This window comes from Oncorhynchus masou, chromosome 13 (genome assembly GCF_036934945.1).
Source record: "Oncorhynchus masou masou isolate Uvic2021 chromosome 13, UVic_Omas_1.1, whole genome shotgun sequence".
Taxonomy (NCBI): domain Eukaryota; kingdom Metazoa; phylum Chordata; class Actinopteri; order Salmoniformes; family Salmonidae; genus Oncorhynchus; species Oncorhynchus masou.
In genome coordinates, this window is record NC_088224.1 from 90471686 (window position 1) to 90486252 (window position 14567).

General features: G+C 46.4%; 1 protein-coding gene across 1 annotated transcript in view; it reads left to right on the forward strand.

Annotated features, from left to right (window-relative positions):
- The window catches only part of LOC135553475 (collagen alpha-1(XXVI) chain-like), a gene marked incomplete at its 5' end in the record, with an annotated part of 53414 nt that extends 39206 nt beyond the window's left edge, over positions 1–14208 (forward strand). Inside the window, 7 exons of the mRNA XM_064985581.1 lie at positions 7163–7240; positions 7448–7491; positions 9283–9345; positions 9619–9654; positions 9855–9899; positions 11414–11504; positions 11944–14208. Of these exons, the coding sequence (XP_064841653.1) occupies positions 7163–7240; positions 7448–7491; positions 9283–9345; positions 9619–9654; positions 9855–9899; positions 11414–11504; positions 11944–12191 (605 nt within the window). The remainder of the gene's footprint in view (positions 1–7162; positions 7241–7447; positions 7492–9282; positions 9346–9618; positions 9655–9854; positions 9900–11413; positions 11505–11943) is intronic.
- Positions 14209–14567: the final 359 nt, after the last annotated feature.

The window sequence follows — 14567 nt, forward strand, 5'->3', positions numbered from 1 at the left end:
AAGACAGGGGCACAAGTGGGAATGCAAGCTCTGTTACTGAATATGTAATGAAGGAGAAACAATTAGTTATAACCACTGAGAGGGCCCTCAGACTATCTGTCCTCCGCGACATAGCATTGTTTGCTTCATAGCCTGTAGTAAAGGCTTTTCATTAGTAGTTCATGTCATTTAAAAGGGCATCAGGTTGCTATTTACCAGGATCAAAATGTTAGAATTACTACAACAGGAAATACTGGGTTGAATGAAGTTGATTGTTTCCTCGTGTTCACATTCACACTGCAGATGCTAACAGCTACCATGGGTCTTTATCCCCCCTGGCCACTGCAGATGCTAACAGCTACCATGGGTCTTTATCTCCACTGTCCACTGCAGATGCTAACAGCTACCATTGGTCTTTATCCCCCCTGGCTACTGCAGATGCTAACAGCTACCATGGGTCTTTATCTCCACTGGCCACTGCAGATGCTAACAGCTACCATGGGTCTTTATCTCCACTGTCCACTGCAGATGCTAACAGCTACCATGGGTCTCTATCCCCATTGGCTACTGCAGATGCTATGGGTCTTTATCTCCACTGGCCACTGCAGATGCTAACAGCTACCATGGGTCTTTATCTCCACTGTCCACTGCAGATGCTAACAGCTACCATGGGTCTCTATCCCCATTGGCTACTGCAGATGCTAACAGCTACCATGGGTCTTTATCTCCACTGTCCACTGCAGATGCTAACAGCTACCATGGGTCTCTATCCCCATTGGCTACTGCAGATGCTAACAGCTACCATGGGTCTTTATCTCCATTGGCTACTGCAGATGCTAACAGCTACCATGGGTCTTTATCTCAACTGGCCACTGCAGATACTAACAGCTACCATGGGTCTCTATCCCCATTGGCCACTGCAATTCAACTCAATTTCACAAACAAATATATATTCTAGAATTCAAACTGAAATATTCTAGGATTAATTAATAACAGGACCAGTATCCAAATACATACAGCAACGGTTTTCCATGGATGAGATAGTGTTGGTGACGAGAATGGTCCAGACAAGACAAACACAGGTTAATGTGCTATAATTTACCACCAGAGGGCAGTACAGGCTGACAGGCTGAGGCTCAGGGGTTACCAGTGTTTGGCCATGCAGCAAAATCAAAAGGTTAAGATTAGGGTAAGGCATACGGTTAGCAGTGTGGTTAAGGTTAGGGTAAAGTTTAAATGTATGTTAAGGTTAGGATTAAGGTTAGGGTTAAGTTTCAAGTCAAATATCAGAGAAAATGTTGAAGTAAATCAAATCAAATTTTATTAGTCACATGCGCCGAACACAACAGTTGTAGACCTTACAGTGACTGGGGGGGTATTCTAGTTGATCTTTTTCCTATGTAGTCTAGTTTTTGTATTTCTTTGTTTCTACCACTGAAATGCTTACTTACGAGTGTCACGTCCTTGACCATAGAAAGACTTTATTTTCTTTGGTGGGGTAGGTCAGGGCGTGACTGGGGGGGGTGTTCTAGTTGATCTTTTCCCTGTGTAATCTAGTTTTTGTATTTCTATGTTTCTATGTTGGCCTGGTATGGTTCCCAATCAGAGGCAGGTGTCTATTGTTTTCTCTGATTGGGGATCATATTTAGGCAGCCTTTTCCCACCTGTTGTTTGTGGGATCTTGTTTTTGTTACGGCTTTCGTCCTGGGAAGGAGAGGCGGACCAAAATGCAGCGTGGTTATTTATAAACATCTTTAATGAAAAATGAAAACTAGAACACTATACAAAATAAAAAACCGTGGAAAAACCGAAACAGTCCTAACTGGTGCAAAACACAGAGACAGGAACAATCACCCATAAGATACCTAAAGAATATGGCTGCCTAAATAGGGTTCCCAATCATAGACAACAATAAACACCTGCCTCTGATTGAGAACCACTCCAGGCAACCATAGACTTACCTAGAACACTCAACTGAACACAACCCCATAGACTACAAAACCCCTAGACAAAACAAGACACATAAATCACCCATGTCACACCCTGGCCTAACCAACATAATAAAGAAAACACAGAACACTAAGGCCAGGGCGTGACAGTATTGTTGCTTTTGAGCCCTACAAGGCTGTACATTTGTTTGTTTGTTTCTCTTTATTGTTTTGTTGCTGGTTCACATTGAAATAAATTATAATGAACCCAAACCACGCTGCGCCTTGATCTACCCATTTCGACGAGCGTTACAACGAGCCCCTAACCAACAATGCAGATTTTTTTGAAAGGATAAGAATAAGAAATAAATGTAACGGTAATTAAAGAGCAGCAGTAAAATAACAACTGTGAGACAATATACAGGTTTTTGTTCCAGTACAGAGTCAGTGTGCAGGGGCACCGGTTAGTTGAGGTAATATGTACATGTAGGTAGAGTTATTAAAGTGAATATGATGATAACAACAGAGAGTAGCAGCGGTGTGAAAGGGGGGGTCAATGCAAATAGTCTGAGTAGCCATTTGATTAGGTGTTCAGGAGTCTTATGACCTGGGTGTAGAAGCTGATTAAAAGCCTCTTGGACCTAGACTTGGCGCTCCGGTACCGCTTGCCGTGCGGTAGCAGAGAGAACAGTCTATGACTTGAGTGTAGAAGCTGATTAAAAGCCTCTTGGACCTAGACTTGGCTCTCCGGTACCGCTTGCCGTGCAGTAGCAGAGAGAACAGTCTATGACTTGAGTGGCTGGAGCCTTTGACAATTATTAGAGCCTTCCTCTTTCTTTATTGTTTATTTCACCTTTATTTAACCAGGTAGGCTAGTTGAGAGCACCTTTATTTAACCAGGTAGGCTAGTTGAGAACACCTTTATTTAACCAGGTAGGCTAGTTGAGAACACCTTTATTTAACCAGGTAGGCTAGTTGAGAACAAGTTCTCATTTACAACTGCGACCTGGCCAAGATAAAGCATAGCAGTTCGACACATACAACAACACAGAGTTACACATGGAGTAAAACAAACATACAATCAATAATACAGTAGGAAAAATCTACAGTGAGTGCAAATGAGGTAGGAAAAGAGAGGTAAGGCAATAAATAGGCCATGGTGGCAAAGTAATTACATGATAGCAATTAAACACTGGAATGGTAGATGTGCAGATGATGAATGTGCAAGTTGAGATATGGGGGTGCAAAGGAGCAAGATAAATAAATAAAGACAGTATGGGGATGAGGTAGATTGGATGGGCTATTTACAGATGAGCTATGTACAGGTGCAGTGATCTGTGAGCTGCTCTGACAGCTGGTGTTTAAAGCTAGTGAGGGAGATAAGAGTCTCCAGCTTCAGAGATTTTTGCAGTTCGTTCCAGTCATTGGCAGCAGAGAACTGGAGAGGCGACCAATGGAAGAATTGGATTTGGGGGTGATCAGTGAGATATACCTGCTGGAGCGCGTGCTACGGGTGGGTGCTGCTATGGTGACCAGTGAGCTGAGATAAGGCGGGGCTTTACCTAGCAGAGAATTATAGATTAAGTTATCTAGTATAGAGGTCCTGGATGACCGGAAGCTTGGCCCCAGTGATGTACTGGGCTGTTCACACTACCCTCTGTAGTGTCTTGCAGTCGGGGGCCGAGCAGTTGCCATTCCAGGCAGTGATGCTCTCGATGGTGCAGCTGTAGAACCTTTTGAGGATCTGAGGACCCATGCCAAACCTGTTCAGTCTCCTGAGGGGGAATAGATTTTGTCGTGCCCTCTTCATGAATGTCTTTGGACTATGTTAGTTGGTTGGTGATGTTTGTTGGTGATGTGGACACCAAGGAACTTGAAGCTCTCAACCTATTCCACTGCAGCCCCGTCAATGAGAATGGGGGCGTGCTCGGTCATCTTTTATCTGTAGTCCACAATCATCTCCTTTGTCTAGGCTGGGCTTCTGACTTTGCAACTTGGGTAGATAGTGATGGCCTTGAGCTGCTTATTAGTAGTCTGGCTCAAAGTGGGTCTGGCTCAGAGTGGGTCTGGCTCAGAGTGGGTCTGGCTCTTGATCTGGGTCTGTGGAGAGCAGAGGAGAAGAGAGGCTGTTGGCTGTGTTGGCTGCTGGAGCCAGCTGGCTGTAAATCACAGCTCATTTGTAAGCTGTCAGCACAGCAGTCTGCAATTGAAAATGCAGGCCCAGCCAGGAGCCAAATCCAGGCCCTTGTAGAGAAGGGATGGAGGGAGACTGCATGAGCAGCTGTCATTAGTTCCAGAGGTATGCTTCCACTCAATGACGGGTATTCATGTACACCAAGGGAAGCCAGGCTCACCCCTCCAAATTATTAGTATTTGTTTTTAAATAAACATTTATAATCTATCTTTTGCCTCTCTGTGTCTGTAGCTAAAATTGTCCCTTTCCTAAATTAGCCATGGATGTAGGTAGGGATTTGGACTTGTGGTTTTACTTAATTCTCCGTACTGGCCTGTGATTACAACGGCGATTTTGATCCAATCCTTAATTCATACCTTGTTGTGTCCCCGGCCTGAGAGGATGGAAGGTCAATATGTACGGTAGCTAGATATAGAAGGATAATGTTAACTAGCTAACGTTGCCCATGAATGGAAGTTAGATTAGTGAGTAATAATTTTAGCCAAGTAGCCTGGGACAACAAAATATAAAAGCCTGTACTGTATGACAGAGTGAGAGACTATTTCATCAATATGAAAGAGAGGAGTTGTTTCTCTTCAAGTAGAGTGAGTCGACATGTTTTTCTACTTGCATGAACGCACACACACACACACACGCACACACACACACACACACACACACACACACACACACACACACACACACACACACACACACACACACACACACACACACACACACACACACACACACACACACACAGAAATCAGAAACATGCACATCCACATCATATGTAGCTTATGCTGATTGGACTAAATCGTTATTTTGGTATATTTTAGTTGTCGCTATATTAGACTAAGCAGAGGGGGGGGGGTAGCCACGCATCGCTACTGTTTCCACCAGACCCTCTATGCTTCCACTAGACCCTCTATACTTCCACTAAACCCTCTATGTTTCCACCAGACCCTCTGTTTCCACCAGACCCTCTATGCTTCCACTAGACCCTCTATGCTTCCATATACCCTCTATGTTTCTACTAAACCCTCTGTTTCCACTAGACCCTCTATGCTTCCACTAGCCCCTCTATGCTTCCACTAAACCCTCTATGCTTCCACCAGACCCTCTATGTTTCCACCAGACCCTCTATGCCTCCACCAGACCCTCTATGCCTCCACTAGACCCTCTATGCTTCCACCAGACCCTCTATGCTTCCACTAGACCCTCTATGCTTCCATCAGAACCTCTATGCTTCCACTAAACCCTCTATGCTTCCACTAAACCCTATATGCTTCCATCAGACCCTCTATGCTTCCACTAGACCCTCTATGCTTCCACTAGACCCTCTATGCTTCCACTAGACCCTCTATACTTCCACTAGACCCTCTATGCTTCCACTAGACCCTCTATACTTCCACTAGACCCTCTACGCATCCACCAGACCCTCTATGCTTCCACTAGACCCTCTATGCTTCCATCAGAACCTCTATGCTTCCACTAGACCCTCTATGCTTCCTCTAGACCCTCTATGCTTCCATCAGACCCTCTATGCTTCCACTAGACCCTCTATGCCTCTACTAGACCCTCAATGCTTCCATCAGACCTTCTATGCTTCCACTAGACCCTCTATCCTTCCACTAGACCCTCTATGCCTCCACCAGACCCTCTATGCCTCCACCAGACCCTCTATGCCTCCACCAGACCCTCTATGCCTCCACCAGACCCTCTATGCCTCCACCAGACCCTCTATGCTTCCACTAGACCCTCTATGCCTCCACCAGACCCTCTATGCCTCCACTAGACCCTCTATGCCTCCACCAGACCCTCTATGCCTCCACCAGACCCTCTATGCCTCCACCAGACCCTCTATGCTTCCACTAGACCCTCTATGCCTCCACCAGACCCTCTATGCCTCCACCAGACACTCTATGCCTATGGAGCAGCAGCACGGTCAGGTGGACTGGGGACAGCAAGGAGTCATCATGTCAGGTAGTCCTGGGGCATGGTCCTAGGGCTCAGGTCCTCCGAGAGAGAGAAAGAAAGAGAGAATTAGAGAGAGCATATGTGGGGTGGCCAGTCCTCTTCTGGCTGTGCTGGGTGGAGATTATAACAGAACATGGCCAAGATGTTCAAATGTTCATAAATGACCAGCATGGTTGAATAACAATAAGGCAGAACAGTTGAAACTGGAGCAGCAGCACGGCCAGGTGGACTGGGGACAGCAAGGAGTCATCATGTCAGGTAGTCCTGGGGCATGGTCCTAGGGCTCAGGTCCTCCGAGAGAGAGAAAGAAAGAGAGAAGGAGAGAATTAGAGAACGCACACTTAGATTCACACAGGACACCGAATAGGACAGGAGAAGTACTCCAGATATAACAAACTGACCCTAGCCCCCCGACACATAAACTACTGCAGCATAAATACTGGAGGCTGAGACAGGAGGGGTCAGGAGACACTGTGGCCCCATCCGAGGACACCCCCAGACAGGGCCAAACAGGAAGGATATAACCCCACCCACTTTACCAAAGCACAGCCCCCACACCACGAGAGGGATATCTTCAACCACCAACTTACCATCCTGAGACAAGGCTGAGTATAGCCCACAAAGATCTCCGCCACGGCACATCCCAAGGGGGGGGGGGCGCCAACCCAAATTCATGTATTCATATAAATCCACATCTCATTTGATAAAAGTAATTTTTCCCTAGCAGTTTACCCTAACAACAGAAACCAATACAGAATGTTGACAGCCGACATGTCTAGGCTCTGATCCAGCACACTGAGCTCAGAGACGGACTAACCCTGTCCTGAACCCAGATCTCTGGCAGACAGTGATCCGTAAAAGACCAGCTGTAGTCTTCGCATAAGGAGTTCCTTACAATATTCAGACTGTATGATGACACACACACACACACACACACACACACACACACACACAAACGCACATGTTAGATGACAAACCAAGGGTGAAGTGTTGGGTCAGAGGTCCTACAAGCCTTAATGAAACACCATTTGGTATTTTACAGCATTGGTAAAACTACAGTAATTCAATTTGTTTTTTGTTTGTTTGTTTGTGTTTTAATCAGAGGAGACCCGTCTTACTCCAACTCTTCCTGAGTTGGTAGCTGGCCCTCCCGGTCCATCTGGCCCCCTAGGACCTCCAGGTACCACATCAGTTCTGTGTGTGTGTGTGTGTGTGTGTGTGTGTGTGTGTGTGTGTGTGCGTGTGCGTGCGTGCGTGCGTGCGTGCGTGCGTGCGTGCGTGCGTGCGTGCGTGCGTGCGTGCGTGCGTGTGGTGTTTTTCTCCAAGAATCAGGATGGAGCTACAAGTAGTATGAATATGTTCTGGAACTGTTTCTGTGACATCACAGGTCCCCCTGGACCAATCGGACCAGCAGGAGTTCCAGGGCGAGATGTGAGTACCAAATAGTCTGGTATAATGTCAGAGATGTTACTATGGTCACGGTCAACATTACATAGCAGAGATGTTACTATGGTCACGGTCAACATTACATAGCAGAGATGTTACTATGGTCAAGGTCAGGTCAACATTACATAGTAGAGATGTTACCATGGTTACAGTCAACATTACATAGCAGAGATGTTACTATGGTCACGGTCAACATTACATAGCAGAGATGTTACTATGGTCACAGTCACGGTCAACATTACATAGCAGAGATGTTACCATGGTCATGGTCAGGGTCAACGTTACATAGCAGAGATGTTACTATGGTCAAGGTCAACATTACATAGCAGAGATGTTACTATGGTCAAGGTCAACAGTATCATAGCAGAGATGTTACTATGGTCAAGGTCAGGGGCAACATTACATAGTAGAGCTGTTACTATGGTCACAGTTAGGGTCAACATTACATAGCAGAGATGTTACTATGGTCAAGGTCAGGTCAATATTACATAGTAGAGATTAATATTACAATATTACATAGTTGAGCTGTTGCTATGGTCACAGTTAGGGTCAACATTACATAGCAGAGATGTTACTATGGTCATGGTCAACATTAAATAGCAGAGATGTTACTATGGTCACGGTCAGGGTCAACATTACACAGCAGAGATGTTACTATGGTCACGGTCAACATTACATAGCAGAGATGTTACCATGGTCACGGTCAACATTACACAGCAGAGATGTTACTATGGTCACAGTAAACATTACACAGCAGAGATGTTACTATGGTCACGGTCAACATTACATAGAAGAGATGTTACTATGATCACTGTCAACATTACACAGCAGAGATGTTACTATGGTCACGGTCAACATTACACAGCAGAGATGTTACTATGGTCACAGTTAGGGTCAACATTACATAGCAGAGATGTTACTATGGTCATGGTCAGCATTACATTGCAGAGATGTTACTATGGTCACGATCAACATTACATAGCAGAGATGTTACTATGGTCACGGTCAACATTACATAGCAGAGATGTTACTATGGTCAAGGTCAGGTCAACATTACATAGTAGAGATGTTACTATGGTCACGGTCAGGGTCAACATTACATAGTAGAGATGTTTCTATGGTCACGGTCAACATTACATAGCAGAGATGTTACTATGGTCACAGTCAGGTCAACATTACATAGCAGAGATGTTACTATGGTCACAGTCAGGTCAACATTACATAGCAGAGATGTTACTATGGTCACGGTCAACATACATAGCAGAGATGTTACTATGGTCACGGTCAACATTACATAGCAGAGATGTTACTATGGTCAAGGTCAACATTACATAGTAGAGATGTTACTATGATCACGGTCAACATTACATAGCAGAGATGTTACTATGGTCACGGTCAACATTACATAGTAGAGATGTTACTATGATCACGGTCAACATTACATAGCAGAGATGTTACTATGGTCACAGTCAACATTACATAGTAGAGATGTTACTATGATCACGGTCAGGGTCAACATTACATAGAAGAGATGTTACTATGGTCACGGTCAACATTACATAGCAGAGATGTTACTATGGTCACGGTCAGGGTCAACATTACATAGCAGAGATGTTACCATGGTCACTGTCAACATTACATAGCAGAGATGTTACCATGGTCACGGTCAGGGTCAACATTACATAGCAGAGATGTTACCATGGTCACGGTCAGGGCAGTGTGAGCCTGGCTATGTGAGGGAGGTGTCTGAGACGTCGCCCTGTTCGTGCGTTGCAGGCAGAGGGAGGTCTCCAAGGCAAGGCTGGGATTCCTGGTCCTAAAGGAGACGCAGGGGAGAGGGTGAGGCAAAACGTTACCCCTAATGTTCTCATAAGAAAACACTGGACTGCTTTGTAATTCATTCGCTATGAAAGGTTCAGAGGGTTTATTTCAACAGTGTCTTTGTTCCATTGTGCACAAGACATCTGTTTGATCAGGAGGTAGACGGGCACTCTTCAAAGACCTCAATTACTAAGGTATCCTCCCAAATGGAACCCTGTCCCCTACAGAGTTTAATATTTTTAATCAGGGCCTGGTCTCTCTCTCTCTATATATATATATATATATATATAGGGCCCTTCAGGATTACCAGGGGAGCACGGCAAGCCTGTGAGTACAGCAAGGTTGTTCAGTCATTGCACGCAACACACACAACACACACACACACACACACACACACACACACACATGTATTTGACCTCCTAGTCTTGCACATGGTATTTCACACCACACTCCGACATTCTGTGTATTCCAGGTAGTCTGTGTATGTTGCCTCTGTGTTGATAGTTTATGTGTGACTGTGTTTACAGGGGCAGTCTGGGCAGAAGGGGGAGCCAGGAGAGGGTTTGCCTGAGGTATGCACAGTATTGGCCGTCAGTAGATTTTAATATGCTGCATCCCTGAGTATTCATGGCTCTTTTTGCCCGTGGAGGTGAGTGTGTTTCTGAATGCATGTCTGTCTGTGTCTGTCTGTCTCTCAGGGGGGAGCTGAGGGAGTGTCTGTATCTGTCTGTCTCTCAGGGGGGAGCTGAAGGAGTGTCTGTATCTGTCTGTCTCTCAGGGGGGCGCTGAAGGAGTATGTCTGTATCTGTCTGTCTCTCAGGGGGGCGCTGAAGGAGTATGTCTGTATCTGTCTGTCTCTCAGGGGGGAGCTGAAGGAGTATGTCTGTATCTGTCTGTCTCTCAGGGGGAGCTGAAGGAGTATGTCTGTATCTGTCTGTCTCTCAGGGGGGCGCTGAAGGAGTATGTCTGTATCTGTCTGTCTCTCAGGGGGGAGCTGAGGGAGTATGTCTGTATCTGTCTGTCTCTCAGGGGGAGCTGAGGGAGTATGTCTGTATCTGTCTGTCTCTCAGGGGGAGCTGAGGGAGTATGTCTGTATCTGTCTGTCTCTCAGGGGGAGCTGAGGGAGTATGTCTGTATCTGTCTGTCTCTCAGGGGGAGCTGAGGGAGTGTCTGTATCTGTCTGTCTCTCAGGGGGAGCTGAGGGAGTGTCTGTATCTGTCTGTCTCTCAGGGGGGAGCTGAGGGAGTGTCTGTATCTGTCTGTCTCTCAGGGGGAAGCTGAAGGAGTGTCTGTATCTGTCTGTCTCTCAGGGGGGAGCTGAGGGAGTATGTCTGTATCTGTCTGTCTCTCAGGGGGAGCTGAGGGAGTATGTCTGTATCTGTCTGTCTCTCAGGAGGGAGCTGAGGGAGTATGTCTGTATCTGTCTGTCTCTCAGGGGGGAGCTGAGGGAGTGTCTGTATCTGTCTGTCTCTCAGGGGGAAGCTGAGGGAGTGTCTGTATCTGTCTGTCTCTCAGGGGGAAGCTGAAGGAGTGTCTGTATCTGTCTGTCTCTCAGGGGGAGCTGAAGGAGTGTCTGTATCTGTCTGTCTCTCAGGGGGGAGCTGAGGGAGTGTCTGTATCTGTCTGTCTCTCAGGGGGAAGCTGAAGGAGTATGTCTGTATCTGTCTGTCTCTCAGGGGGGAGCTGAGGGAGTGTCTGTATCTGTCTGTCTCTCAGGGGGGAGCTGAGGGAGTGTCTGTATCTGTCTGTCTCTCAGGGGGGAGCTGAAGGAGTATGTCTGTATCTGTCTGTCTCTCAGGGGGGAGCTGAGGGAGTGTCTGTATCTGTCTGTCTCTCAGGGGGGAGCTGAAGGAGTATGTCTGTATCTGTCTGTCTCTCAGGGGGGAGCTGAGTGAGTGTCTGTATCTGTCTGTCTCTCAGGGGGGAGCTGAAGGAGTATGTCTGTATCTGTCTGTCTCTCAGGGGGGAGCTGAGGGAGTGTCTGTATCTGTCTGTCTCTCAGGGGGGAGCTGAAGGAGTATGTCTGTATCTGTTTGTCTCTTAGGGGGGAGCTGAAGGAGTATGTCTGTATCTGTCTGTCTCTCAGGGGGGAGCTGAAGGACTGCAGCAGCTGAGGGAAGCTCTCAAGATCCTGGCAGAGAGAGTTCTGATTCTGGAACACATGATTGGCATCCATGGTAAAGGGGGAGGGGTTTCTTGACTCTGGAACACGTGATTGGCATCCACGGTAAAGGGGGAGGGGTTTCTGATTCTGGAACACGTGATTGGCATCCACTGTAAAGGGGGAGGGGTTTCTGACTCTGGAACACATGATTGGCATCCACGGTAAAGGGGGAGGGGTTTCTTATTCTGGAACACGTGATTGGCATCCACGGTAAAGGGGGAGGGGTTTCTGACTCTGGAACACATGATTGGCATCCACGGTAAAGAGGGAGGGGTTTCTGATTCTGGAACACGTGATTGGCATCCACGGTAAAGGGGGAGGGGTTTCTGATTCCGGAACACGTGATTTCCATAATAGTATTACTTGGGTCCAGAGAATAGAGTGAGACTCAGAAAGTGAGTCTCTTAATGTTTGTTCTCATGGTTTCTATCATTGTCCTTTTCTGTATGCAGAGAGTCCAGTGGAGTCAGGCTCTGGACTGGAAGGCCTACCAGACTCCTTTTCCTTCCCCACCATCAAGACCAGACTGGCCGAGTCCACCATCAAGACCAGACTGGCCGAGTCCACCATCAAGACCAGACTGGCCGAGTCCACCATCAAGACCAGGCGACTCCAGCCCCTCCAACTCTCCTCCCATCCATCCTCAAAGAAGCACTCTGGTGGCCAGACAGAGACCATGTATTTTTTAAGACACCAATGAGTGTTTAGTGTGTGTGTGTGTGTGTGTGTGTGTGTGTGTGTGTGTGTGTGTGTGTGTGTGTGTGTGTGTGTGTGTGTGTGTGTGTGTGTGTGTGTGTGTGTGTGTGTGTGTGTGTGTGTGTGTGTGTGTGTGTGTGTGTGTGTGTGTGTGTGTGTGTCTGATAGAAAAGGTGTAGTATCAAAAAGCCTGCAGAAAGTATTAATTTACATAATGCATGAATGGATATATTTTCAGAAATATACTCATATATATTCTCTCTTCTGTGTAGTGTTTGTACACAATTTATATAACATGCTGTTCTGAGAGCTGAAACCAGACCATGTTCTGTTCTGAGAGCTGAAACCAGAACATGTTCTGTTCTGAGAGCTGAAACCAGACCATGTTCTGTTCTGAGAACTGAAACCAGACCATGTTCTGTTCTGAGAGCTGAAACCAGAACATGTTCTGTTCTGAGAGCTGAAACCAGACCCTGTTCTGTTCTGAGAACTGAAACCAGACCATGTTCTGTTCTGAGAGCTGAAACCAGACCATGTTCTGTTCTGAGAACTGAAACCAGACCATGTTCTGTTCTGAGAGCTGAAACCAGAACATGTTCTGTTCTGAGAGCTGAAACCAGACCCTGTTCTGTTCTGAGAACTGAAACCAGACCATGTTCTGTTCTGAGAGCTGAAACCAGAACATGTTCTGTTCTGAGAGCTGAAACCAGAACATGTTCTGTTCTGAGAGCTGAAACCAGGCCCTGTTCTGTTCTGAGAACTGAAACCAGACCATGTTCTGTTCTGAGAGCTGAAACCAGAACATGTTCTGTTCTGAGAGCTGAAACCAGACCATGTTCTGTTCTGAGAGCTGAAACCAGACCCTGTTCTGTTCTGAGAGCTGAAACCAGACCATGTTCTGTTCTGAGAACTGAAACCAGACCCTGTTCTGTTCTGAGAACTGAAACCAGACCATGTTCTGTTCTGAGAACTGAAACCAGAACCTGTTCTGTTCTGAGAACTGAAACCAGACCCTGTTCTGTTCTGCAGGATTTTGGACAACCTTCCTGCTTACATTATTAAAAATAAGTGGAATGAAATGAATAACTTCTGGTGCATAAAACGAAAATAAGTAAAAATTGTAAAAAAAAAAAATGGTATTTTGGCTCGGCTGAAACCACCTGGGTCAAACTCTGAGGTTATGTTCTGCTGCTGTGGCTGGGTTCTGCTCTGATCTGTCCTGTTCTGTCTCTCTTGGCATGTCATGTTTCTGTTATTGGCTAGAAATAAGTGTGTCTCTGTTATTGGTCATTCACCTTATATGGTCTCATTTAAGAGTGTATTTTCAAGTTCTTATGTAGCACAGTGTTTGTTGACGTACTCCTTTTACTGCACACGTTTTCAGTGTAATACCTAACATGAATGATGTATTGAATACCACGGATTCTGGAGCACGCTCCGGTTGCAACCTGCAACCTTATGTGAGGGCTATGTGAGGGCTATGTGATGGCTATGTGAGGGCTATGTGAGGGCTATGTGAGGGCTATGTGATGGCTAAGTGATGGCTATGTGAGGGCTAAGTGAGGGCTATGTGAGGGCTATGTGAGGGCTATGTGAGGGCTATGTGAGGGCTATGTGATGGCTATGTGATGGCTATGTGAGGGCTATGTGAGGGCTATGTGAGGGCTATGTGAGGGCTATGTGAGGGCTATGTGAGGGCTATGTGAGGGCTATGTGAGGGCTATGTGAGGGCTATGTGAGGGCTATGTGATGGCTATGTGAGGGCTATGTGATGGCTATGTGATGGCTATGTGAGGGCTATGTGAGGGCTATGTGAGGGCTATGTGAGGGCTATGTGAGGGCTATGTGAGGGCTGTGTGAGGGCTATGTGAGGGCTATGTGATGGCTATGTGATGGCTATGTGAGGGCTATGTGAGGACTATGTGAGGGCTATGGTTGTGGTTGTACTGTCTGTAAGCCATTGCACTCAGTGGACGTGTACTGTATCTATCTCTCAATTAAACCCGTTCACACAGTTCACACATATGGAGCTACTTGCTGTCTGGTATACTGTTCTGATGTCCAGTGTTATTGGTGTTTTACACATACACACCAAACACACACACACACACACACACACACACAAACACACCCCACACACACACACCACACATACATACATACACACACGCGCACACACACAACACACACATACAACCAGACACATACACACACACACACACACACACCACACATACATACACACACACACCACACACACACACAGACACATACACACATACACACACACACCACACACACATACACACACAATACACACACACCACATACACACCGTGGTCCACCTAGTGTTTGTTCGGCTATGTGATAATATCACAGC